General features: G+C 39.4%; 1 protein-coding gene across 1 annotated transcript in view; it reads right to left on the bottom strand.

Annotated features, from left to right (window-relative positions):
• The window catches only part of LOC145980178 (uncharacterized), a 310,650-nt gene that overhangs the window by 200,126 nt on the left and 83,677 nt on the right, over nt 1-26,847 (bottom strand). The window contains exon 4 of the mRNA XM_083113212.1: nt 24,400-24,441. Coding sequence (XP_082969338.1) covers nt 24,400-24,441 — 42 coding nt within the window. The remainder of the gene's footprint in view (nt 1-24,399; nt 24,442-26,847) is intronic.

Genomic DNA, 26,847 nt, shown 5'->3' with positions numbered 1-26,847 from the left:
GTACACTGTGCCATTGCCCTGCTAACTTCTTTAATATATATATATATCGTATTGTTTTTTTTGTGTATTGCATTGTACGTACTTTCGCTTAATATCTTAATTTCTGTTAACTTTTTCATTTTATTTTGAAGGTCAGATACACCGTGTTTAACCCACGATACCAACCAGTACCCCGTGGCGTCGTAGGGTGCTGCGCTATCCGTTAAGTTTTAGAGTGACTGATTTGGTTTATATTACTTCGCTTTTCTTCCACTTTTGACTAATTGCGAGTCAAGTGTAGGGAGTCAAGGGCGTACCAAAGGGGTGCTGATGGGGCTGTACCCGTATAAAACAATTTTGAGAGTAAAGAGTCGGGAAACTCAAGCGGAATTTATAGTAAAATGGGGAATACATTACTAATATTGCCAATTGCAAATTTTAACTAATTAACCTATATCGAACCTTTAACTTCCTTATGTGCTATTACAGTCAGGGTTGGCAAGGTAATTTACTCGTTACGTTTTTTACGTAAATTACGTGTAATTTACTAGTAATTTAATTAGCGTAGAAAACCATTATTTACCATTTTCTTTCGTAAATTAGTAATGTAAGAACTACTGGTACTTAAAGTACATTTTGTATTTTAATTTTCTTACATATTTCATCACAAAGTTATTATTTTCTGAAAATTGTTTACGCAGCCACCTCAAGCCCTTACACAGACTAACAGATATTTAAAAATAGAATTGTTCTTTCACATATTTTTAAACATTGAGAAACCTGTTGACATATAGGTATTCCACTAGTACTTGAATTTATAACATAACATAACAATTAACAACAATTTATTTGGATTGGATTTTGTGGCCGTACAGGCTAGCTCTTTCACCCCTGGGCCGCTTGGTAGAAGCCGAACAATAGGCTGTTGGGGACCAAGCCGTCCAGGGTTCGATGCCCAGCCGTACCTGCACGGTGCACATAAACAAATAGAAAATATAATTTTATTGAACGAAGAGGGGAGGGAGGTTGTGTGAAATTATATTAGGATCTGATTGAAGCAATATGTAAATGTGTATCTACATTAAGATTCACTACATATGTCTTCCTATTGTGAGTGTATTAAGTCCACCAATTAATTTTGATTTCAGTCACTTACTCCGATGTACTGGTACTGTCCACTGATGAAATCAATTGGCGGCCGTTAGGGAACTTGGTTGTCCCAAGGCCGTGTTCGGATTGGCAAGTGCTCCGTCACGTTCTCTTCCGTTGCTTTAGTGTGCCGTCGAAGTCGTCGAATCTACTTTACATGCCCTCTTGCAGTACGGTTGTCACTTTTCTCGCCAGGTGTCGCCCCTAACGTCATCTACAGCGCTCTATGGCGCAGGCGCACAGGATGGAAGCAGAAGGCAGACGCCAACCACACGTTTCAATGATTTTCACCTATTTACTACTAATATTAAAAATGTGACATGTGATTTCATGATCTTTAATTTTTCTACATTCAGTTTTATTGATAAAATGTCCAAGAATCACTGCGTTTTACATCGTAAATGTTGTCTCCGCAAAGTGGAAGTTGCAACATGACTGCCAAGCAGAGGGCTACAGCGAGTTGAAGCGTGCATCTGTCTCGCCGTTCACCTCTCCCCTCCGACTCCACGTCTGTCGCCAATGGACAACATTAGTGTGAAGTGTAAGCTGACGACAAGTTGGAGTTGAGTCTGAACAAATAAAAACGTGTTTTTTCCCTATCCAAATCCATTGAGTTTCCCATTGCAAAGGGTAACTTTAAGAATCGTGACAGCAGTTATGAAACAAAATTATGATGTGCATCGTACATCAATGTAAAGATGAGATTTCGGAGAATACGTCTATACATATACCATATACATTACAGATGAGAATGTAAATAATAAATGGAGTAGGAAATCGATTAAAGCGAATGCTCCAAAAGAAATATCAGCCAATGGGCGCCATCGCTTCAATCACCTGAGGCTCCTGGTTTCCCATCATCCATAGCTGCAGCGTGACAGACTTGAGATCGGCTGAACTTCGGGCCGGCTTCGGCTGTGCTCGGAACTGGAATGTCCAACTTTTGTATAAAAATGCATGACATTCTTACTGCGGTTATTCTTTACCTTATTCTCTGTAAGGTATGTGTGATATATAGATGTATTCTCCGAAATCTCATCTTTACATTGATGTACAGTCATGGAAAAATGTTCTTCCCCATAAGGCTTTAATAGGAGCAAGTAATGCAGGAGGGTAGGCAACACATATTGCACCCTTCGATGATCGGGTGATTTTGCCTGTCTTAACACCGAGAAATGTGTTCCACGCGAAGGTCAACATGACAGGAAAGCAAAGAGGGTCACGTGACTATTGGTTACGTGGAGTGTTGTGCTTCTCCACGTCCCCAGTTCTTGATCCACATTGCAGAAAAAGTAGAGCTGCATGCAATATATGAAAATAGGTTGTTTTCAACTACACACTTAATTATGATTTTCCCAATTGTAAATCTATCAGACGTGTCTCCCGATTTAGTCGGGACAGTCTTTTACTTTGAATTCCTGTTTGTCATAGGCGTAACTTGACGGGAGCAGAAAGGGCATTTGTAACCCCCCCCCCCAAAAAAATCAGGTTTCTTAAAGCTGCTAAAACAGGAATTAAATACTATGATTTGACGCGTCCAAAAAAGTATTATATTGAAAGATTTTTCCCAAATACGTAGATAGAAATTTAATACTTTGAAAGTGTCTCAGATTTGTTTATTGTCACAACTTAGTATGGCACAGGTCTACTACAAAAGTGGAATTTCGTAACAGAAATATGAACCCACTCCTTTTATTTCGTAGCCGATTTCATCTTGAAACTGAAATTAAGAATATTAGTTAATAATGTCATTGGTAAACAATAAAAAAATGTGTTAGACCCAATTCTTTAATACCTTATCATAATCTTTATCGCAAGTTGAAATTTTGTTGTAAGTCCACTGGATGCAAAAAAAAAAAGGTAAAGTTCTCACCTGTGCTTGGCGCTACGCCATGAAGGCGTATAGGGGGTGTGGGGGTAACGCCCCACACTTTCTTGATTCGTTCGTGAGTGGGGGTGATGTGATCAGCATCACGCCCCTGACCGCCTTTACTACCAGGGTTTTCCCCAGGTACCCATGTCATTCGACGCTGGGTGGGCGCTGGGGCCGCTTCCAACGTTAGAAAAGTTCCCGGGCTTGAACCGGCCGGGAATCGAACCCGGGACCTATAGCATGGTAGTCAGACGCGTTACCGACTGAGTCACCGGCACAGATAGACTAATCTGAAGTGCATACAGTTTAAAGTGGGATCCGAACCACTATGTGCGATCACCTGGTATCGTACCCCAGACCCCTTGATTACAAGGCCTTACCACTACGCCATCAGTGAGGCGCACACAATCTTTGTATTTTGACCTTTTTAAACCTATATGTATCATATAAGAGGTTGTTTAACGTTGCTATGCCTCTATGGATTATATTTAGCCAGTATTCGAGCACATAGCGTCAGGTTTCATAGAATATAAGCTTCTCTTCCATGTTTATGGTTTCCTGTCTGCAGTAGAAAAACTGGCTTTCTTTCAATAGTCTTCCAATGGTTGCATATCATATCACTCAAATTTGATTCATTCGTTTCGAACACAATCCCCGATGGCGCAGTGGGATCGTGGGCGCCTTGTAATTAAGGGATCCCGGGTTCGATACTCGGTGGAGGAACATAGTGGTTCGGATCCCCCTTTAAATTATAGGTCCATTCACGATTAGCCTAACAGGACATAAAGTGGACTTAAGACACCAAATCAAGCAACTAACACAATCCCGTTATTGTCCAGATTATCGAATCCAGAACCTTCGTCGCGAATAACATAAGCAGGAAGACAACGTGAAATAACCGAACAGAAACAGAACCCAAAACCTACATCGGATAGATTGGATTAAGTCGACGATACAGCACGGGTTCCGAAATGAAAAAGAATACGAAAGTTGAAGGACCTCTATACGCACCCACTTTTCCTCCACTCAATGGGGAAGATATCCTTCTAGCTGAGAAGCCTTTACGTAGGAGTGTCCTGAGGGAACTTCAAGGCCACGACGATAAAGTGCAATGACGGGACCAAAACATACGACAGATAGCTGTGTTCCTCCTTATTTCGTACGCCATTGATAACTGGAACACGTGACCTCGTCTTTGGTAGAGCAGAAGCCTGCTTGCTTGCCACCACCCTTTAGTCCAGTGACCTTCGCCCGTAGTCAGCAAGAGTGAATGACTCACCATATACTTGTCTGTGAGGCTACACAAGAATAGATATTTCGTTAGTGGCTGTAAGTATTGTTTCATCTGCAGTTATATCAGTTACCATTTCAATAGTTTCCTTCCTAATGGTTACTTTAGTGATAAACATGTAAATTAGTTCTCGAGAGTGAACGTTTTATCTATTTGAACGGGGGATTTTTATACAGCCTGCATGTATTATTTTTTCCTGAAACAAGAAGAAATTCTAAGACGCAAAAAGAGTTGTATAAGAGTAGTTAACAAAAGGAAAAAAGAAGAAGAAATCGAAAATGTAAATGCTGAAATAAATTATGGTAGAGATAGAGTGAATAACATTTTGTCATGGGGCCTCCTCGATGGCGTAGTGATAACGTCGTCGCCTTGTAATCAGTGGATCCCGGGTTTGATACACGGTGGATGCACATAGTGGTTAGTATCCCACTTTAAACTGAAGGTCGAGTCCAGATTAGCATATCTGTGCACCAAACCAAAACTAAGAAAGAAATTGTCACAGTGTAAGAAAATTTCATGTTCAACCACATACGAAACACAAGGGAATAATATATTGCAGTTTGGAGTTCACATCTGTAGCATCTAACCAGCACAATTATGAATCGCAACATATCGTATCAGATCCATTTTTATTATACATGTATGATAATATAAGAGAAGTAGAGGAAAGAGAAAACCAAGCGAAACACGGACGCCTTCTCCAGAATTTCAAATCTCGTTACATAAGGTTCTGGGTTGGAGTCCCGAACAGGCATGACTTTCTTGTTCTTGCCCTTTTATCTGCTTCATTTCATCATAATTCATCGTTATGGTTTACCTGCAGGGGAAGAATACTGGCAATAATTGCCAATACAAAGCCAATGACAAACAGAACAACTCGATTACGGAGGTGCCAAGAAGAAACGAGACTTGACAGTTTCTCCGTCTCTCGGTTTGTCGAATTGAAAATTGCTCTCCCGTTCTCGGTCTCGATTAGTTAAATATAGAAATCGAAAATGTATGTGAATGAATATACATGTATTTTATATATTCCGGTTTTGTAGGAGATTTCGTGAGAGATGAAATAAGTACTCTTCCATCGTATTTATTTTTATAATTTTTATTCCCTGTTCGATGATCGCGACGATAAGGACGAGTGACCATTACATGAAATTGATGACGAAATAGTCAAACACCCCCGACAAGGACGGTACTCAAACCCGGGAACTTTGGCGACGATATCGAATGCCAATCACTTAATGAGCTTGACCACCGAGCCTGCTTAATGTTGTTTCTGTCAGGTAATTCGTAATAATATCCCACATTCACTATCATTTGCTTCATAATTTATCTTATTGTTGTGATTAACCTGAATTCAAAGAATTAGTTGAAAGGCAAAAATGCAAGATTGAATGTCTCTGATGTTACTTCGTGCCGAATAATATGACGTGGTATTATGATATGAATTTATTAATCATATAATATGCCTATTCATTCCATTGATTGATCCCAATTGAGCACACAAAATATGCTATATTGTCCACTCCATGGAGGAGTGGTTAGCACAGCGCGCTACGATGCCATGGGTCCCTGGTTAGAATCTCGACTTGGGCGTGGGTGTCCTTGGTAAGTGTCCCTTCATCAATTTCATCATAGCATCATTCATCTTCATCGTCCCTATTTGCCAAAAGTGAAAGAATAGCAAATCTAAATAACAAACATCCAATCAAATCGAACATCTCTACCGATTTAATTCTATACGGTACCGAATTCCCACTTTATTACTGCATCTTAAGTCATTTTACAGCATCTCAATTGTTTTCCGATTCGAAAACATTTGGAATGTTGTTTTGTGCAGTTGATTGTGCATTGTTTCGTTGTTTGGATTGTTTAATTAACGTCGCATTAATTAGTTTTAGACCAATCGTGACAGGGAAAAGCAAGAGCACAAAGGAAGCGAAAAAGACAAGGAAGAGACCACGGCTTTCTTTAAAGATAGCATCCCGTGAATGCAACTCAAGTGACTGCAGAATATTATGAATAAAATTTATTTCGCTTTTTCCATTTATTTCTGTTTCAGTTATTTTACTTCGCTTTTCTTCTACCACTCGCGTTACTCGTGTCGGTGAGGAAGAATTATAAACTCGTGAAATGGACGATGGTACAAAAAAATATATGCCTCTCCCACGGTTCGAAACTGTCAGTACAAAATATTGTCTTATTTTTAAAATTTACGGGCAAATATGGTTTGTCACGTAGCAATTTTCGCTTATCTCTTTCTCAAGGGGTTCCATTGCCTCTCTGATGTCGTAGTGGTAACGTCTTCGCCATGTAATGAAAGGCTTCCGAATTCAATACCAAATAGAGAGGCATTTGGTTCGGATCCCATTTTAATCTGTAGGTCCAGTGCATGAACTGGACTTAAACAATTAACGTGTGGCATGTGGTCTGTGATGAGAACCATCATTTCAGCGAACCTCTTGACAATGACTCTAATATCACTTGAAACAATAGTATTTCTTTACGAGTAGGTCTTGTCAAGAAACCAGTTCCTGAAATTTTCTTCTGGAGGCATCGTAGCACCCAGCTGTTTGTTGTGGCTGGGGCACGAGTCATGTGACTCATGCTATCAAAGCTCAATCCTTCCCGAGAACTCAGAATCACCAGGCAAATTTAAGCGAATATTTTGTTATTTGGGTTGCATAAACAACAGGCTTTAAGACGTTACGAAATTCTACGTCCCGTGGCCCAGGTATTTTTTTCTAAGACTGTACGACACGCATCATAATTTTGTTTCATAACTACTGTCACAATAATTAAAGCTACCCCTTCCGATGGAAAATCCCATTGATTTGGATAGGAAGAAAACACGTTTGCCCGCTGTTAGACTCAAATCCTGGTTTGTCGTCTGCTGTGACGTCACCACTAATATACCCCATTCTGACAACGGAGGTAGCCTGATTCCCCGGATAGAACGGTGCTCTAGGTGGCATGTGCTGCCGATTCAGACGCGGCTCAAGTGTCCGTGGTGTCGGTCACTGCGCAACATAAGTCGGACCGACAATCATTTTCTTCCGCTGGCCTCGTGACACAGTCTGCTGAAAACTAGGGTGTCAAACACACTGCCCTTGTAAGACCTGGGAACACACTTCCTTCTCAGTTCTGGGCGCTGAACAGTTACATGCATACTTTTATATGTAAAAGTTGTATGTTTGTTTCGTAACGAAAACTATCCCGTTGATCATAACTCAAAGGTTGAATGCTATACTCTGAGCGCTAACGGACACTGACTTTATAACGATCAAATCTTGCTAACTGCCAGTTAAATAGATTAATCGCCGTAATAAGCAATAACAAGCATTGAATGGTGGCTGTTTCCCGAGATTTGGACTGTGGAGTACGGAGGACAAGCCGGTTTCCCGAGCGAAGAGGCCGATCCTCGGGTAAAAAAAACTAAAATTACAACTTTGGAACCAATGATCGAATTCGATTGAAATTTAAGACAGCCCAGTATCAGATTCGGATCGGCAAAATCACAAAAGCACAATTTGATAGGAGGTTATTTAACGGAGATATTAAAGGTTAAACAGTGAGAGTTGATAACAATAACTACAGACCCCCCGGCGCTCTCTTCGGAGCGACCGTGCAGGATACAATGGGTCCGGCGGAAGGGTAGCCTCCCTTCGAGGAGCCGCTGGAGAAGGGTCAAGGAACTCAAATTACACGGGCGAAGATAGCAGGATAAGATGCCACGATTTGAGGACGGGTTAACAAGGCTTAGATAGAGAGGGTATCTTAACGAACATTTTGAATAACAGATAAATAGACAAGCGGAGAAGCAGAAGACACAGTTTTTCTTTGACAGTTTATCGTTGACAACCTCTCGGGAACCAACCGCATAACAGTACCCGTCTCGTGTGTCGGACCGATCGGTGTTGTGTATAGTTCGCACGGGATTGTTTATCAACACGATGGAGTAGAGACAGCGAAAGCCCTGCTGGGGGGCGTCTGACCGACCCTTGCCTCCCTTGAAGATGCTGAGATCCAACCGTATCGCACAGAAGCCATCTAATTCACCACGTCGCAAAGTATCTACATCTCCAGCACGATTACTTCAATCAGAGCCTACAAAGGTAAGCCGGGAGTGGAAAGTGAAAATGGATAAGCTTCGTTCGCCCCGTCGTAACACCTAATGAACTCGCTTAATTACGTAAAAATTACCAAGTGACATTGCTTATTACGGTGATTAAATCGTACCAACGATAATTTTATCATGTAAAACCGTACAAATTTCAGTTATTCATTTAGTCAACGTACTTAACATTCAATTATAACAGCATAAAGGAGTAGTGTTTTTCCGTCCAGGTTTAAGCTCCTACCCGAACATAGGTGTCCCGGAAATGGAAAAGTAAATGTAAAATTAAGAAAAGTTTTAATCAATGTTACTATCTTTAAACATCACGCCGAACTACATTTGTATTAATTAACCACGTTTTTTGGAATGCCGAGGTATGAGTGGGAGAGAGAATGTAAGAATGAAAGGGGCATTAATGTAAGTGTTTTATGCATGTGATCTTATATAGCAATTACATCATATATAGTAAACTAACCCTGGGGTGTGTAATTTGTTCTACCCTATGCAATCTCTTGGGCTCCAACTGATGGCACTTACTCTGGCACAAAAGGTAAATATGGTATTAATGATTGCCTTTTGTTTATTTGTTTAATTGTTTCTTGTTGGTTTGCATTACCCATGTAATGTACAGCCAGAACGTCGTCAGGCACATAAAATAAGGTAGGCGTCGTTACAACTTATTGCACAACTTCTTGACATGGACTTGTCACCGCAAATTCTCATCACAGACTGCATTCACTAAACAGCCAAAATTCACAGTTTGGTTTGGAATTTGAAAGGTTCAGTTTATTTTGGCTGACGTGGAGGAGGAGTTGGCTGCAGGTAAGAATGGAAAATTTTGGACGTTGGGAGGACAAAGGACAAGGGGTTTCTGGAAGAGAAGGTGGGCTCTTAAACTTTAGTCGCCTGACGGTCGAAACGAAATTTCGACCAGCAGCGCGCGGCAGCAATTAACGTGCAATTTCTTAAAAACTACACATGATATTTAAGTTCTGTTTTTTCTTGGCCTTTAATATAAATATGAAGGTATGGCATTCTCGAATTTTAAAACAATATATCCATTGTTACTACTATTAACAAGTGAAGTTTGAAAAGTCCTTTGTTTCCCTTCGTTTCCCTTTGTTACCGACATATTATTATGGGATAGATTTATAAAACTTACAAACTACTGCATCTTTTTGAAAAAGAAGAAAATATAGAAGCAAGAACGAGTAAAAAGCAACATTTTAAGAAACGTCCGACAATTAAGGATTCAAGGGGGACCCGGGAGCAAAGGTCCGATTGTCGAAATTTGCCCCGACCACGTATTAGCATACGGCAGCAATTAAAGGATCGTTTCTTGAAAACTATATCTACACTGAATTTCAGTTCTGTCTTTTTGTTCAGTATGTCTATGTATAAAGGTAATATATACTGTCATTACAAAACAATACATCCATTGTTACTATTATTAACAAGCGCCGTTTGAAAAAGCCCTTTGTTTCCCATTTGTCACTAGCTATGGGATAAATTGAAGATAAAATGTTATAACTGCTGAACTGCTGCATCATTTTGAGCAATTTAAATTCTGAATGTAACAATGACTAAAGGGCAAGTTGCAATTTTTTGGTACTTCGCGGCAAGTTTGAATAGCGCGCTCTTTAAAATGCGCCGGCTTGAACGACAATACAGGCGCGTGAGACGTCCGGCGGCTAAAGGTTAATAGGGGGTGAGGCAAATGACCTTCCCATGGCTTCGCTGGAACTGACGGGGACTTGGAGATGTGCTGATGTTCGATACAATAATAATAAATGTAGAAGAAAATCATATATGAGACCCGGGTTCGATCCTCGGCGGGGGAGAACCCGTATTGTTTTCACCTGTTCAAGCGTCTCCGGCGCCCACACAGCGTCGTATAAAGTGGGTACCTGGAGGATACTCTGGGGGGTAATGGCGGCCAGGGGCGTGGTGCTCATCACATCACCCCCACCTTCGGCTGTGATCAAGAAAGTGTTGGGCCCTAACTCCACACCCCCTATATGTCCAGCATCGCACACAAATGAAGGAAATGCAATTAAAGCGACACTCTCCACAGAAAGATCCCAAACTGTAGTTGAGACTATCTCATAGTCAGGCCGTACCCAAAGGGGGGGTCAGGGGGCCATGGCCTCCCCTCGAGCCTTGAAAATTTTTAATTGGAACGTATAGAAACCTACAAAAATTACGTTGACAGTTTTTCAAATTTGCATGAATTTTGATTTTGTCCTTGCGCAAATGAATAGGTTGTTTCTGGACAGAGGCAGTCTCTAGAAGCCTGCAGTCTGCAATATTGGGCTATTTTAGTTCTATAACCATTGATACAAGGCTACCAGACGTTCCGATTTAGTCGGGACAGTCCATTCCTTTTAATCCATGTCCCGACTTTTTCGTCTCGGCTCGGACACTACTTGATATAAGGGAAGAAAGACTCTTACGCCACTACAGACATTGTACTGGTTATGTAGGAGTTTCTGTAGAATACTGTGTACATTATTAAATTGTCTGAACTTTCTATTAGTCAAAAACAGTTGTTTGACATTCGACAAATAGGAACCCCTTGGTTACTGAATAGTTTCTTCTATTACAGTGTCACTAATATTTCACATAATTAGAATAGAGGGGAATTTTCTATACTCTTTACATTATGAAAGATAGGTTCCTCAAAGACTGCAATACAAAACCAACCCAGGGGCATTTAGCTCTCCACCCGCACCTCAAGGTCTCTGATCCCTTTTCGCCACCACTGAGCAGAAGGATAAAAAAAACAACTTTGTTTTCTTTCTCCGGTAACATTATAGTATAGGGGTGACGGATTTCTTCAAATTCACAGGAGAAAGTACTTACGGAAATAATTTTATGTAGCATTGAGGAAGTTCGTGAATGTAGTTTTGAACCATTTTAATGCGAATACATGTTGTTTTCTGCGAAAATCTCTGTCCGACACGCTGTTTCTGCTGCCGCCATTTGCTTTCTGCACGAGAGCACAATTTTCCCCGTAGTCAGTGTTTCAAACTCGCCGTGTTTTCACATGACGTGTCTAGTATTTTTTTTTTAACTATGCTTGCCTAACCTAACTTAACATAACCTGACCTTACGGAAAATGGTTTTTGGGGCTAACGTGAATGGTTTTTGGGGCTAACGTGAATGGTTTTTGGGACTAACGTGAGTGGTTTTGGGGGCTAATGTCAATAGTTTGTGGGGCTAACGTCAATGGTTTGTGAGGTATTAGCATAATTTCAAATCTGAGCACGAAAGTAGGTATTTTCCGGTGAACGAGGTTGCAACACTACATAAATCGACAAAACACTCTCACAATGCGCCCTGAACCAGTACGCTATCGTCCGCCATAATGTGTTACAGAATCGAAATAACAAGTAACAGTAAGTACTCGTAAATGTAAGAAATAGACATTATCTTAGTTAGAAATGCATTATTTCACCTTAAGAAATGTTCCGCATTCCAAAACAGTACGTTAGCAATGTAAAAAAGTGAGAAATATATGATTTATAGGTGTCACCCCCATACTATAATAGTACCCTTTCTCCAACATCAGGGATTTTCTGCAACTGATGTCCATTCTGCCAATCAATGGCATAGGGTTATTTAACATTATGTAAATAGAAAAATCCACTTCACAGCAGAATCGTTGCTAGATTTTTGGGGCAAATATTGCCTGAATTACTTTTAACATATATTTGTCCAAAACACTCAAAAAATTAAGTACATTATTATTTACGAAATTCTGTCACTCGGAATTTGTTTTACTACAACTTTTCTTCATTTCTACTTGCAATTGTCTTGAACGTAAATACAGAGTGGTGTGACCGTACAACATACAACTTTCACAGTGTACAGAGAACATCAAGGCCAAAAAATTCGATCCTAGGAGCAGCTGAAAATGGCATTTTCTATCCCACATGTATAGAACCCCATTTAATAGCTTCTTGGGTGTCACTGGCATTTATTTTTACTGTCGAATAAGATTCTAAAAGCGAAAATACACCATAGAAACAATATTATGCCAGCAGACACACTGCCAGGAAGGGTTCGCACCGACTCCTAAGTCCTGGACAAGTTGAGGAGTAAGAAAAACAAGGCTAGGACTAAGGTCATTGGAAACAAAGATTTTTTTTTAAAAAAAAGCTTTCAAAACCTGGAAAAGTCAGGAGAATTAAATGATTTTTGCTTCGCAGCATTTGTAACCGGAAACATGTTTCGTTTTATCTTCCCAAACAATCTTCCTTTGGGAAATATTGCTTATAAAAGGTTTTCATTTATTTTCAAAAATGTTCAACAAACGTGATTCATTTGATTAACTCACAAAGTTGAAGTATAACTCTTATTTTTTAGCATGTTAAATCATTACACAGTTATGTAAAATACCTGGAAAAGTTAGGGATTTTGCAAGATGTGTGTGAACCCTCATCTATCAACCCCACACACATATGTTGCTTTTCGTAGGCAATTTGAATTGTTTGTATTATGCATACGTCAGGGTCAACTGCAAATATTTGACACGTGGTTGTATACATATAGGTTAGAAAATGTTGTTCTTCAACATTTCGTAGCAAAATTAGCAAATTTCTCTAACCGCCCTCTCCCATACATCCCAAAACACATATATACATATATATACAGCGTATAATATGAGATACAATTTATGAAAATTCGCCTATGTGTCTGCCGCCCCTCAAAAAAATCCTGGGTAAGGGCCTGCTCATAGTTATACATTCTAGGAATATATCTACAAAGGATGCTTTGGTCTTCTAATTAGTCAAATTAATGGCAATGAAATAGTCATTAAAAAAGTCCATAAACGCAAATTAGTGGTTAGAAAATACTATCTAATGTCTTTTTCGTCAACGTTGCAAGAAACTTTTGACTTGTCAAGTGAACCAAACGTTTGTTACACGTACGATATCTCCACTAACTAAACATATTTTAACTCCTCAATCCATTTCATTGTTTCTGTTTCTTGTAATATACATTTTCAAAAGCAAAATTGGAAGACAACCTATTTGTAAAACAACGAAGAATTTCAAATTTCACAAGACAATGAAGATTAGAAGAAGAATGGATGAACATTGCATAATTTTTTCCATGACAGAGTGGTACGACAACTCCACGTTATGACGCCAGAGGTCCGGGTAGTAATCGCGGCCTGGCCATGGGTGTTCTTCGCGAATGTCCCTTCATCAAATTGATTATATCCTCACTGGTCCTCGTATTCACGATTATCGAAAAGTGGCAGAAGAAACGAAAGTAAAATAAATCAAATCAATCAACCAATAAAGAATTTTCTTAAGAATAAACAAATGAACGCAGCCCATAAGTGACACGATTTTTTTCATGCCAGAACATTGCAATACGATTTGTTTTGAATTGTTGCTGTAAGTCCACTTTATGCACATATATGCTAATCAGGACTTGACCTACAGTTTAAAGTGGGTTTCGAACCATTCTGCAGTGTGCCTCCACCGGATATCGAACCCGGGAGCCCTTGGATACAAGGGGACGACAGTGCCACTACGCCACCGGGGAAGCCCCTCATTTCAATAGAAAGGTGAAGGCAGGATTTTTGAAATTTTACCAGATTCCCACGAAACTGAGTTCTGTTACAGCTCTTACCTGAATTTGTAGAGAGTATTTCAGCATACCATCCCCCCCCATATACATACACATAGGGGCTCCGGGGCTAATCCAGCTTCAAATCAATGGTACCTGGGGGCAACCCTGGGGAGTAAAGGCGGCCGGAGCGTGGTGTTGATCACAATAACCTCCAAAATGACAGAGAATGTGTGGTGTCCTACCTTCTCATCTCCTAAACGTGCCTTCTTGACCGGTGATATGCCCGGGGAACTTTACCTATCTTTATAATCTTTATATATATATATATATATATATATATAGTGTTTGTGTGTGTGATGTGGTATATTACCAACTTTCCCTAAGTGATATAGCTATTGGCTCCAAGTTCAGCAAGTTTAGAAATCAGGAGGATTTTGATTAAAAAACCAATGAAAGAAGACCGGAATTACTGCACTTCATCATCGTTTAATTGCAGACAAACACGCACATGTGCGTGTGTTTTATAGGAAGCCATTAATAAGTTAATTTCATTAAATGTAAATATTCTACGTGCTGTATTTTTATGGCATATGCGTGTAGAGTTTGCAACGGTTCACTAAACAGATCACACACTAGCTTCAATTAAATCCCAACAAGAAAAAGGAACAAGAGAATTTACAAGAGGAAGTAAACAGAAATAGATTGATTCAAGAGATTTAATAACGACCAGTTTGGAGAGGAACAGGCAAATTTATGTGTCCGAGAATGAAATGGAACATGTTGTTCGCGGCAGCACCCGACAGAAACCCGTCGCTGCGTTCAATGGCTAAACTCTCTCGCAATCATCATTCTTAATTAATTACAAGGAACGCCTGCAGAAAGTCTCGAGGCTAATTACCGGCAATGGACTTCAATTAGAGACCTCCGCCGCGAAGGAAGGACCGACGATTGACAAGCACCGCAATTACCAAGATAATTTAAATTTCACACCCATCGTAATTGATGTTCAACCACTTGCTCCACAAGCGTCATTCGGAGGTTCTCTTAAGCTTCACCCAAATCACACTTCCTTCTTCTTCGGACAGCCTGCAGCTTTGATGGTATTGTGTGTTTCGGAATTTGCCAAAGGAAAAGTTGTTTGAAGCATGGTTGTTAAAGGTCCAGCAATTTAAAATAAATTCAATTCGGGTCCAGGAGAGAAAATCAGCAAGTGTAAATAGTTTCTGGACTATAAAGAACTTTTTTATCTGTAAAGAGTATTTCAATTCGGTCCAGGAACCTTTTTTCCAGATCAATTAAAATACGGTCCAAGAACCTTTTATGCGGATAAATTAAAATTCTGTCCAGGAACCTTTTCTTCCGGATCAATGTGAATACGGTCAGGAACGTTCTTTCCGGTTCAATTTAAATACGATCAGAAACCTTCTTTCCGGATCAATTTAAATACGGTCAGGAAACTTTTTTTCCGGATCAATTTAAATCCAGTCCAAGTTCCGCATTGAAATAAAGCAACAGGGACCTTTGACCGAAATAAATTGTGCGGAACCCAATAGAATTTATGCATCCCTGGACCTTTACCAACCCTGGTTTGAAGTCTTTGTATGGTAACTTTGATCGGATGTAAAATTGACGTAGTATGCATTGCTAACCAGCTTGTTCTCTGTCGAAAGGGAATTAGGTCTGAAAATAACGAGACATGTTTGATTTTGTTCAAAAGGATGACTAACCACAAACCGCTTCATGGGTGATACTCAATACATGGGAATATAACCCAGTGAATATTCTAACAAATAATTAATTAGAATATGAGTCTGGATATTTGTTTTAAGCCTATTTTATGCAAGGATAGGCTAATCGTAACTAAGCCTGCAAATTAAAGTAGGATCCGAACAGCTCTAGGCCTCCAACGGGTATTGAACCAGGACCTCTTTGATTAGGCTACAAGGTAACGATGTTACCATTACGCCATCAGAAATGCCCCTTAATTTTAGTCGTAAAAGTCTACGTTTACCAATATTTCACCATCCTATCAAAACTATGTGTTCCTTATTATTATTGCCATTGCACGATATTTCTTGCAGTGATGGGAAGTAATTAGTTTTCTTGGTGAGGAGGAAGGGAAGAGAATGGGGTCCCTGCCACTATATTTAGTTCTTTGTAAACCTCTGTCCTGGATGGATTAATTTTAGTGTAGACCTAATTTGAGATCCTTGGGGAAAGATCAATTTATCTTAAACAATTTATTAATCAACGGCTAGTGTCAATGAGTTTTGATAAAATAATCACAAAATTAAAAAACGGTGTAACATAGTTTGCGAAATTATCTACATCTCATCGGAAGAAATGGAGTCGTGAAAGACTTCGTTTACCAATATTTCAGTTTCGGATAAAAAATATGTGTTCCTTATTATTATTGCCATTGTAGTCACCACAGTGTAAGTAGGATGTAACCAAGTTATTATCATTATTATTTTTTCGATATTTCTAGGAGGGGAGGGAAGTAATTAGTTTTCTTTGTGGGAAGGGAGGGAAGAGAATGGGGTCGATGGCACCAAATTAATTTATTTGAAAACACCGGTTGGACAGCGAAGGGGTCTCTGGAAAGAGATTAAGTTTTTTGTAAACCCCTGTCCCTGGACGGGATTAATTTTAGTGTAGACCTCATTTGAGGTCCCTGGTGAGAGATCAACTTCTTTTAATTAACTGATTAATCAAGAACTAGTGTCAAAGAGTTTTGTCGAAACAATCACAAAATTAAGGAACGACATAGCGTATTTTGCAAATTTATCTACATCTCATCCGAAGAAATTGAGTTGTGATAGACTTAGTTTACCAATGATTTAGCATAAGGTTAAAAATATTTGTTCCTTGTTATTATTGCCATTGTAGTCACCACAGTGTAGGTAGGATGTAACCAGGTTACTATCTTTAATTATTTTTCAATATTTCTTGGAGGTAAGAGGAAGGGAAGTAAATAGTTTTCTTGGTGGGAAGGGAGTGAAGTTTTTGGGAATAAGTTTCGTTGTGGCCTTATTAACACTTTACAGTGGAATGCAGTATCGGGGAACAATTTTCATGCTATTAAACCTAACATAGGTGTACGCAGTGCCGGATTAAGGCGGGTGCTATTGATGCTGCAGCATTAGGTCCATTCCTGAAATAGGTCCAGATGAAAACAGAAAAACAAAAAATGTATATGTTAATCATAGTACGTAAGTGCACCAGGCACAATTTGCGCTGCAGCATCAGACCCAATTTCGTCTTAATCCGGCCCTGGGTGCACGGCATTCGTTGTCGAGGATTTATTATTTCCCGACTGCGTATTGGATACAGTCGCCTAACGCATTGTCTCTTGCAGCAAGGACTGGACCCTCCGATGTGTCGTGTTTGTAATATCATTTTAAATATTCGGAATATTCTTGTTAAACGTGCTGATTTTGCTTTCCTCAGACAGGCTTTTAATCTTCCCAGCTGTTTGTCGTCTCTGTTGGGTAATGACAACAGTGTTTTTAGCTTTTGAGAAGACCTGGTCTATTCCACTGTCTATGAGGAAGCTTCTAGTATATTCTGACATTTCCATGTGTTGTGTTTGTTTTCTGCAGGTTCTTTTACAACCTTGCACTTTTAATTTTTCCCAAGGGGCTTTTTGCACCCATTTGTTTAACTTTTTTAAGTCATAATTTTATGTAAAGGGATATTTCCCCCATACTTTGAAGGGTCCAAAATGGCCTCAATTGCGGACGCACCAAACATTTGTAATCAATCAATCAAAATGCTTTCCGTGGCGAAAGTGTTTCGTCGATGTAGAGAGCCTGGAAGCAGCCAGTTTTGTGTGGAATTCAATGTACGTACACTGGGAATACAGGTTCGCCCTTTACATCAGAAAATTTATCCTGGTACAGTTGCCGCCATTCGGTAGTCTGTCGTCTGCTGAAATACTTTATCAGCCATCACGTGAGTGCTCCCAAATACTAAGATGAGCACATTAAGTTTAACGCCCAATGAGACGCGGGGAAACCCGGAGAAACGGAGCAACAGAACTTCTGTTGTCTGCTTATATTTAAATCAAATGATGTAACGCCCACTACAGGGCAAATAGGGGATACGAAGCGCGGAATTTCCGTGCTAGAAGTCTGTATGTTATCTTAAGATTATCGCCCACTGAGACGCCGGAACGTATCTGTTGCGTTCTGTTGCCGCGCTTTATCGCGTCTCAGTGGGCGATAAGATTTAAACAGCACGTCGACTGTCCTTTTCTAGCCCGGGCTCGCTTTAACTTTATGTGGGGAATTTGAACACTTCTATGCTGGGGGACAAGTGGAGCAGATATTTCAGATGGTAAAAGGAAACAAATTTTCTCTGTAAGAGCTTGAATAGTTCTTTAATATTATTTGCTTGCCCTTTCGAAGAAATCGCGCAAAAGCACGGTCATTTACACTGGAGATACGTTTGGCAACATTGGCTCTCAGACGAGAGACTGCTTAATAACAGGAATAGTATCTTCTGGCCTAAATAGGACCCTTGTGGAACAACGAGAGTTATGCAAAGTATAATAGAATGCGTTAGGTTAGGGCTTAGGAGAACCATATTGTTGTGTTCCAAGCGAACGTCCGCCATATTGAATTAAACTCAAAAGCTTTAAATGGGAATGGGGTATGTATCAAGTCAGGTTAGAATCTCACGAGAATTGAATTTTTTTTTTTCAACCTATCTTTAATCAGAAAAAAGTTATGACTGCATGATTGTGACATATGTCTCATTCTCCAGGTGTGAGAAAACAATGCCAGAATGCTCCTAAGGTACGCATCTAGATCGTACTGCTGCCTGGGGAGAGAAGTTAATGTGCCACTGAAAATGATTTTCATCAACGAGACCCCCAACAAGATACAGTGTCGCATGTGGAACTTGCACAGTCAGTTTGATTCACCCTGTAGTTACCATAACTTTAATTTGGTACAGAAGAAGGCGATAATGTATCTTGTATCTTGTTAGGGAACATGATAAAATATTTGTTAAATCATCTCTCTAGAAACAAGATTTGCAACAAGATATGTCGAGTTCCATGGAAGACGAATTTCTTTTGAGAAGCATTTTATGTCATACCCTACAGGGATGACAAATATCTCTACGGAAAAGTTTACTGAATCAGAACACGTGTTTTTCTTTTATCCTTTAATTTTCACGAGGAGACTCTCTTAGAGTGACTTAAAAATCCCATTTGACATTTCCTGAATAATAAATTTCAACAGACCAGATTTAAAGCCATATGAAAAGGTTTTCTTGTTTTAGAAAAAAAAAAGTGGTTACGGATTGCAGCTAGAAGTGTTTGTGGCGTGATACTCAAGCATGTTTTGTGATTATAATAAGAACATAAATTAAATACAATTCAATATATCTACATAAGCGTAGCTAGTTTGGGACAGGGAACCACTACATTTTCCGATGGAATAATACATTTTATGGTACATTACAATTGAGGATCCCTACGGAAAATGAGCCCAAGTACTCTTTATGTGCTTGGACACATAATGAAATAAAGTTAAATGCAAAATCTCATTTTATGATTGAAAAAGCAATTTTAGAAATTTCCAGTCCGTCGGAAGAGGTTCTGTGCCCATGGGTATGAACAAATATTCCACAGAGGTCCTGCGTGTTGATGCAGTTGGCTTTTGGTACTGACATGAACTTGTTTACAACTTCACAGCAATGCAACCAAGAGACACCTTGGTCCGAGTTCTTTAAACCGTAATAAAAGGTTTCGTGGATGGAGCTACAGTTACGGTGAACAGTGAAAGATTAAAATACTTTGCCAGGATGACATTCTGCCTTTCCAAGCCCTCTCCCCTTTTTTCAAACAGATAACTACAATTTTACGCATTAGAGGTTATAAATCTGTCATGTCTTTGGTCACTCGCGCCGCATATCACTTATCTCTCCTGTTTCCTATAGACCATGGGCTCCTCATCAGTGCTGCATAACTTGTACGTACAACAAATCTCAGGTTATGGTTTCATGGAAAACTAAAATCCTTACCGTTTGCTGTACCGATGGCGTGAAGAATACCAATAAACCACCGTATTGACTGTTACTTCTGCATGACTAAGATATCCGGCATGTCTAAAAAATGTAAACACGTCATCCAGTATTTTGATATTCCTTCTGCCGTGCTACCTGTGCCTCACAATGACGATTCACCTATACATGTACCCCTTGAAACATGGACAGTCGAAGGAGACCTAGATGAACCTGAACCGGACGTTTCACCGGAGCCAGCGGCCTCTTCGTCAAAAGATCCGGACTATGCACCAGTACATTCTGGCAGTGACATCATTTAATACAGCAGGAAGACTTAAATGATTTAGCACGGGACTTAAATTGTCCAAAGAAGCATCCGAACTTCTAGGTTCTAAACTTCAGCAATGACAAAAAATTCTAAGTTTCGTCACAGCCACAGCTATGGAGGGGAATATGTGTTTCTGTACAGACATTACTGGTTTGATGAACAAAATTGGTGTTGTATGCATATGCAATCCACATGAGTGGCGATTGTTTATCGATTCACCAAAAAATTAGTTTGAAAGCAGTATTGCTTCATAATGGTAATACGATGTCATCAGTTTCGGTGTTCCATTCTGTCGGTTTGAAAGAAACTCATGAAAATATGTCTTTAATTGTGATTATTAAAAAAATAAAAAAATAAAAAAATCATGGTTGGAAGGACCTGAAAGTGATTGGCTTACTGCTTGGATTACGAAGTGGTTTCACAAAATATTGTTGCTTTTGTGTTTGTGGGACAGCGTGCGAAAGACAAATATTATGTGGTGCATCAGTGGTAGAAGCGGGAGGAATATGTTCCAGGAGTATGTAACATAAAAGCATAAAAGCTGAACCATTGGTTCCGCCTCATAAAATTCTTCTTCCTCCCTTGCACATCAAACTTGGGTTGATGAAGAAATTTGTGAATGCACTCAACAAAGATGGCGACGGATTTACGTATCTGCAAAATACGTTTCCTGAGATAACGTATGCAAAATTGAAGGAAGACATTTTCATCGACCCTCAAATCAGCACGGTCATTTTGGACGAAAAGTTTAAAAATATTTTACAAAGAGTTAAGATAGCAGCTTGGCAGTCCTTTCAAAGTGTTGTACGTACATGGGTTTCTTGGAAACAGAATAGCTGAAAATTACAAAACATTGGTCACAAATTTGTTGGAATGCTACAAAAACATGGGCTGCAATATGTCCTTGAAAATTCACTTCCTCCATTCACATATTAACTTTTTCCCTGAAAATCTAGATGTTAATGACAAACAAGGGGAAAGGTTTCATCAAGACATTTCCATGATGGAGAAGAGATACCAAGGTAGTAAGGATCCTGCCGTGATGGGGGAATATTGTTGGTTTCTTATGCGGGAGAGTAAACAGGATTACGAGCGGCAGCAAGGTAACACACATGTTTCGTTACAAGGTAAGGTATCAGTGGCATAGATAAGGTCCGGCTAAGGAGGATACTACTGGTGTATTAAATCATGTAATTATCAAAAGTTGGATAGACCTTGAATCCCAAGGTTCAGAAAAAAAATACCTTAAAGGGGGGATATATCCTCATGTCCCCCTCTTATCTACGCTATTGTTACGTATCATTGCATGTATATCAATTGTACATTTGTAAGCTCATTTAACAAGATTGTGGCATGATTTTATAAGTGTGTCCACATTTTATAGGTGTGATCATGTGTCAATCTCAGTGTGGGCGTTTTACTTTAAGTATAATATATAATGATAATACTAAATCTGTTCATATCTTTTAAACCTGACGTGACAGAACATTCGTATGGTGACTTTCGAAATCAGCGCGATCGGTTTCTTAAGAATCACCTATTTTGACCCCGGAGGTATGATTTTTTTTCTGTTGTTGGGCGAAAAAAGGGCCTGTAATTTTACACTTAAAAAATATTTTAATAAACTGTATTAACCTATGACACAATTAATTTCCATGCAAAATGTTGGAAATGTATTGTATTACTTGAAATAAAAAAATATATATATACTCGTACGTCCAAAAATAACTTCATTATAACATTTCTTGTGTCTCCTGTAAAATTTGAAATTTTGGACTTGGGTCTATTTTCAGTAAGGTTCTCAATTTACATTGCACAAAACATATCAATAGTAATTAATATTCGTTTCCTATGTACACGAAAAATGGACCGATATGTTACAAAAAAAAATAAGGGTGATGGCGATTGTACGATAAGACAAACTGGGGAAAGTTGCGACGATACACTAGTGGCCTCAGCTTTTGTCATCTAAAGATGTGAGGAAATATAAGGTACCGGATTGGTTTGTAATATCTGCAGTTTCTTTTCAGGTTAAGGTCTAAATATGGCCTGTGGTTTAAATATGGGCTTTGGGGCAAGCAGTGATGCTGGTTACTGCAGCTAGGCAGAATGTGGGAACTGGGTTATCAGACTTAAAAAAGACTCCAGCATCAATTTCCGAGAAATAATATCACTATTGTTAACTCTGCATTCTGTTTTACAATTTCAGCTTCTGAAATCTCTTTACATGTACATTTAACATACAATTGTTTATAAAATTCTCACCTATTTTATATAATGATCATATGGGTAGTACACAAAACAAATGCGGGTCTATTTAATATCTCGGTTAGTTTGACAAATATGAACAAGAGGAAGTCAACATAACTTAAGGAACAAAATGGCACGATGGTCTAAGTACGGGATACCAGTTGTGCTTCATGGAATGAATTGGGGGTTAATTACAAATGCTGAAAGCGATACTGAATTACCTTTCTGATCAGAACAAGTACAATGTAATAAAACTTACTGTAATTTGCAACAAAAGTCCTGAAGAGTGTTGTGAATTAACAGTGTTGGATGTACGTACAAATCTTATTTTATGTTGACAAGAAAAATGCAGGACAGGGACAGAATTGTACGTTTTTGATCTCTGTAAATAACAATACAAGAATTTCATTTAAGAAATATGAGTGTCGTCTAAACGATGATTAGATGCAGTTGATGAAGGGACAGTCACACAGAAATGCCATGTCCAGGTCTGGGCTCAAACTTGGAACTTCGGTGTTAATTTCACGAGTCAAAACACAGCGTCTTCAGCCACGAGGGTGGCTTATTTTTAATAATTTTCATGTAATATTCTTGATTGCTTGTTTTAAGTGTGTTTTTAACTAATATTTCATACATTTTTAACTTTCATGTCATCAACTTTCGTGTCGATTGGTAATCGTCTGATGACTATCATTTGGACAGATCCTAAGTGGGTCCGTAGCGTAGCGAGTCGTACTTGTTCTGCTTCGGAAAGGCTGTTACTTAATTCTGGTCATCAGTGCATTTTGATAGATACCGAGGTGTGACACGCTCCTACCTTTTGATTGAACGTGTTCTGCATTAAGGAAACGTACAAATAGATAGGAGGAAGTGTTTGTGATTCTCTTGCGAGATCATCCTCATTCAGGTTCTCGGTGGAAATATTCTGACTAAAGTTCGGCGGATCATCCACTGGTCGAGGTTTCTGATACATCTTAAGAATTCCCTGTTTAACTGGGAAGAAAGTAGAGGCTCCTTCATTTAGGTTTTCGGTACTGCTGCTTTCCGGCACTTTGGTGGTTTCCTGGGTCGTGTCTGTTTCATTCACACAATCGTCTCTAATTGACAGAGAACCTAATAATCCTTGTACACGATTGGACGATTAATTCTTCAGTGGAACATATCTCTTGGCTGCACAATCTAAGCTATGGTTACCTGCATCCACCTGATGCAAAAATGGTTAATCTCAAAATAGAAATTATTTTGGAGGAAAATTCTTCTTGTTTCCGTTTTGTTGATTATGCAAATTTTGGCACTGGTATTCATTATGTGAAATGTCGCAAAAACAAAGTTTGTTGCGTGCATGCTTTCTGTGTCTGAACCACACCTACTGCTTCTGACATATCCGCCCCCAGCACGAATTTTGAAGAAACTCCAGAGCCTACACGTGGTTTTGGTAAAAAGCTTCACGGAACTCCCTATAGACACTAAACTCCACTTCAATTTCACCTCTATACTTGTCTGGCCAATCTTTTTATCTTTCAACTGCTTCCAGTTGACACTACTGTTACAAATACATTATTTAAAAGTGGGCATGCGAGGTACAATCTCTATAAATCTGAAAACTTACATTGTTGGTTGGAAGAACGTTCCATAACTACAAAATGAAATCCACAAATGACATGCATATCTAACGCAAGCACTAACTACGTACGAAGCTATATGGGTAAACTGAAACCACCTTGCTAATCTTATGAGGAGTAATTGGAGACCACTACAGGAGAATAAGAAAGCTTCTACATAGATACCATGGGCCAATTATAAAAAGGAATTACCTTCTTCGTAGTCATAATTATTTCCAGGAGGACGGGTAACCTCTGCAATAAGTAAAAACAATGGATAAGTAAAAAATGAATTTTTCACTTCAATTTGTTAAGACAAAGCAAGTTGTATGTAGGAAACTATTGTTCTGTGGCTGAACTGGGCATAAGGGCTATTACGCAGTTCCCATGTTTCATTACATCAGTGAACTTGAATACGCAGAATCATGAAAAATTCCCACTCTAATACGAGTGTTCAATACAACACCCAACCGTGGGGTCTATACTATTAATCAGAGACTAAACTTGTTGTTCCTTTAAACTCTGAAATAGTTTTCATGTGACATGAACGAACAAAAGTAATTCCTACACTAGCACTTGCACATTTCCTGTCTTAATGGTATCACTGTAAATATTGTTTCACGTTGACTTGTTTGTAAATGACAAGTACAGGCAAGTATAATGATTTTAGAAAAAAATATTGTAAAAAGAACATGCATCTTTACATATGTGATTACAATAATTAATTAGGTAATTACTTAACTAGGTACTTTATACCAGATAATGTGGCTTGTATCAGAAACAGGTGACGAGAAGGCCATATTACAGAACACACGTATCCTGGCGAATCAGTCACACTACTTTTATCGTGCACCAAATTTTATGGGGAGATTTTGGGAAGTGTTATGTTATTTGTTTCTTGCTGCACACTGCTCTTGCGCTGCGAGAATTTCTTGCCCGGCAAGTAAGGTGCGTGAGCCAAAGGTGGCCCGTGTTCCCAAGATGGCTCACTCTATTAAAATCATATTAGTATTTAACATAGCACTACATAAATGTACGCAGTCCCCTCAGGTGCACCATGCAGAAAACGAACTGTCTCGGGCTGCCAGCAGCCATTTCATTTAAGTTATTGTGGAACTCCTGGCGTCGTAGGAACTGTGCTAACCATTCCTCCATGCAGGTCTATTATTCGACGTTACTGTATGTAATGCAGAGGCGTATATTCAGGAATGTGCATAAAATTGTTCATTTCAATAAGAAGACGAAGATGATTTCTTAGAGGAGTTTGCAAACATTGCCCGCTTTCTTTGAATTCGCGAGACGGCTGGCCCAGAGCCGGCGGGCAACTCTACGGGGGTGACGGCAAGCTTGACAGGGCTCCGATCAATGTTGCAAACCAATTTTTCCCAGCACGTAATTTCCCCAGGATCGGGGAATTTTGGAGCCAAACTGTTACAGGAGAGAGAACAGGGTTGCATATGGCGGGGGAAAAACCCTCTGAACTTCCTCAACAGTCTGGGTCAATGCTGCAAACCAATTTTTCGCAGGCAAGGGGAAATTGTGTCATATGGTAGGCACAAGAACATCATTGAATGCTTGCAGAGTAGTTGAAAAAGAGGTCGCTGACCTTCAAACAACTAAAGATACAGTGGGAAGTAGAAAATTGTTGGCTGAGCGGGAATGGTTTATGAGTGCATCTAAAAATTACCGAAATGACAAGGACCAGTTCTAGTCTAGATCGAGTCGAGTGGTCTTGGTGCGTGGAATTTATTTAGTGGCAGCGTGTGAATACAGTAGTGAGTGGATTGTATTTTGTGAATGATATGTGCTGTGTTGTGTAGTGAACTGAAATGAGGGACATAATTAAGAAGCTGTCTATTCGGCTTACGAATGACGATAAGCTTCAAATCGTTGTGGATTTTTTTTTGTATGTCCACTTTATGAACAGATAAGCTAATGGGGATCGGACCTACAGTTAAAGTGGTATCTAAACCACCACGTATCGAACCCGGAACCCCTTAGTTTCAAGGCAACGACGTTACCACTGTGGCGACAAAAAGGAGTACCCGAACTTAAAATCGTGAAAATAGGTAGGTTGAAATTTATTTGGACGTACTAGGCAGATAATTGTGTTTAAAATCCGTGTAACGGAATTACCTTCATGTAAACCTTCTTTTCAGGTACATACTGACATTTTTCAATTTTTATGAACTTTTGTCTGAAATATTAATATTGGGAAAAATAGTTGAAAGCATGCTCATCATGCCAGGACACGACAACTGAAATTGTTTTGTATTCTGATACTTATTTTTATCCCAAACAGTGTGTGACCGAATTACCATTTGTCCAAATACGCTATACACTTGTAATTGTCATTGATTGATTGATTGAGTTGGTGTTTGAAGTCCACGTTATGCACAATGAGGCTAATCGGAACTGTGCCTAAAGTTTAAAGTGGGATCCGAACCAGGCACGTATCCAGGAATTCCTTTCGGGGGGGGCTCAACACCATTTTTTAAGGGGTATAGTAAGAACCTCACAATTGTATGTTTAAGACCAGTGGTGGCAATTGGGTTCCAAAACGGGGGGGGGGGGGGTCCGGAGGGCGTTACAAGGAAAGTTTACTTTCTCTTGGTAGCCAAGGCTTAACATTAAGAGGCCATAATTTTGAAGCAGAAAAAT

Source organism: Lepisma saccharinum, chromosome 27 (genome assembly GCF_977018435.1).
Source record: "Lepisma saccharinum chromosome 27, izLepSacc3.1, whole genome shotgun sequence".
NCBI lineage: Eukaryota > Metazoa > Arthropoda > Insecta > Zygentoma > Lepismatidae > Lepisma > Lepisma saccharinum.
This window is presented reverse-complemented; position numbering and strand designations above follow the sequence as displayed.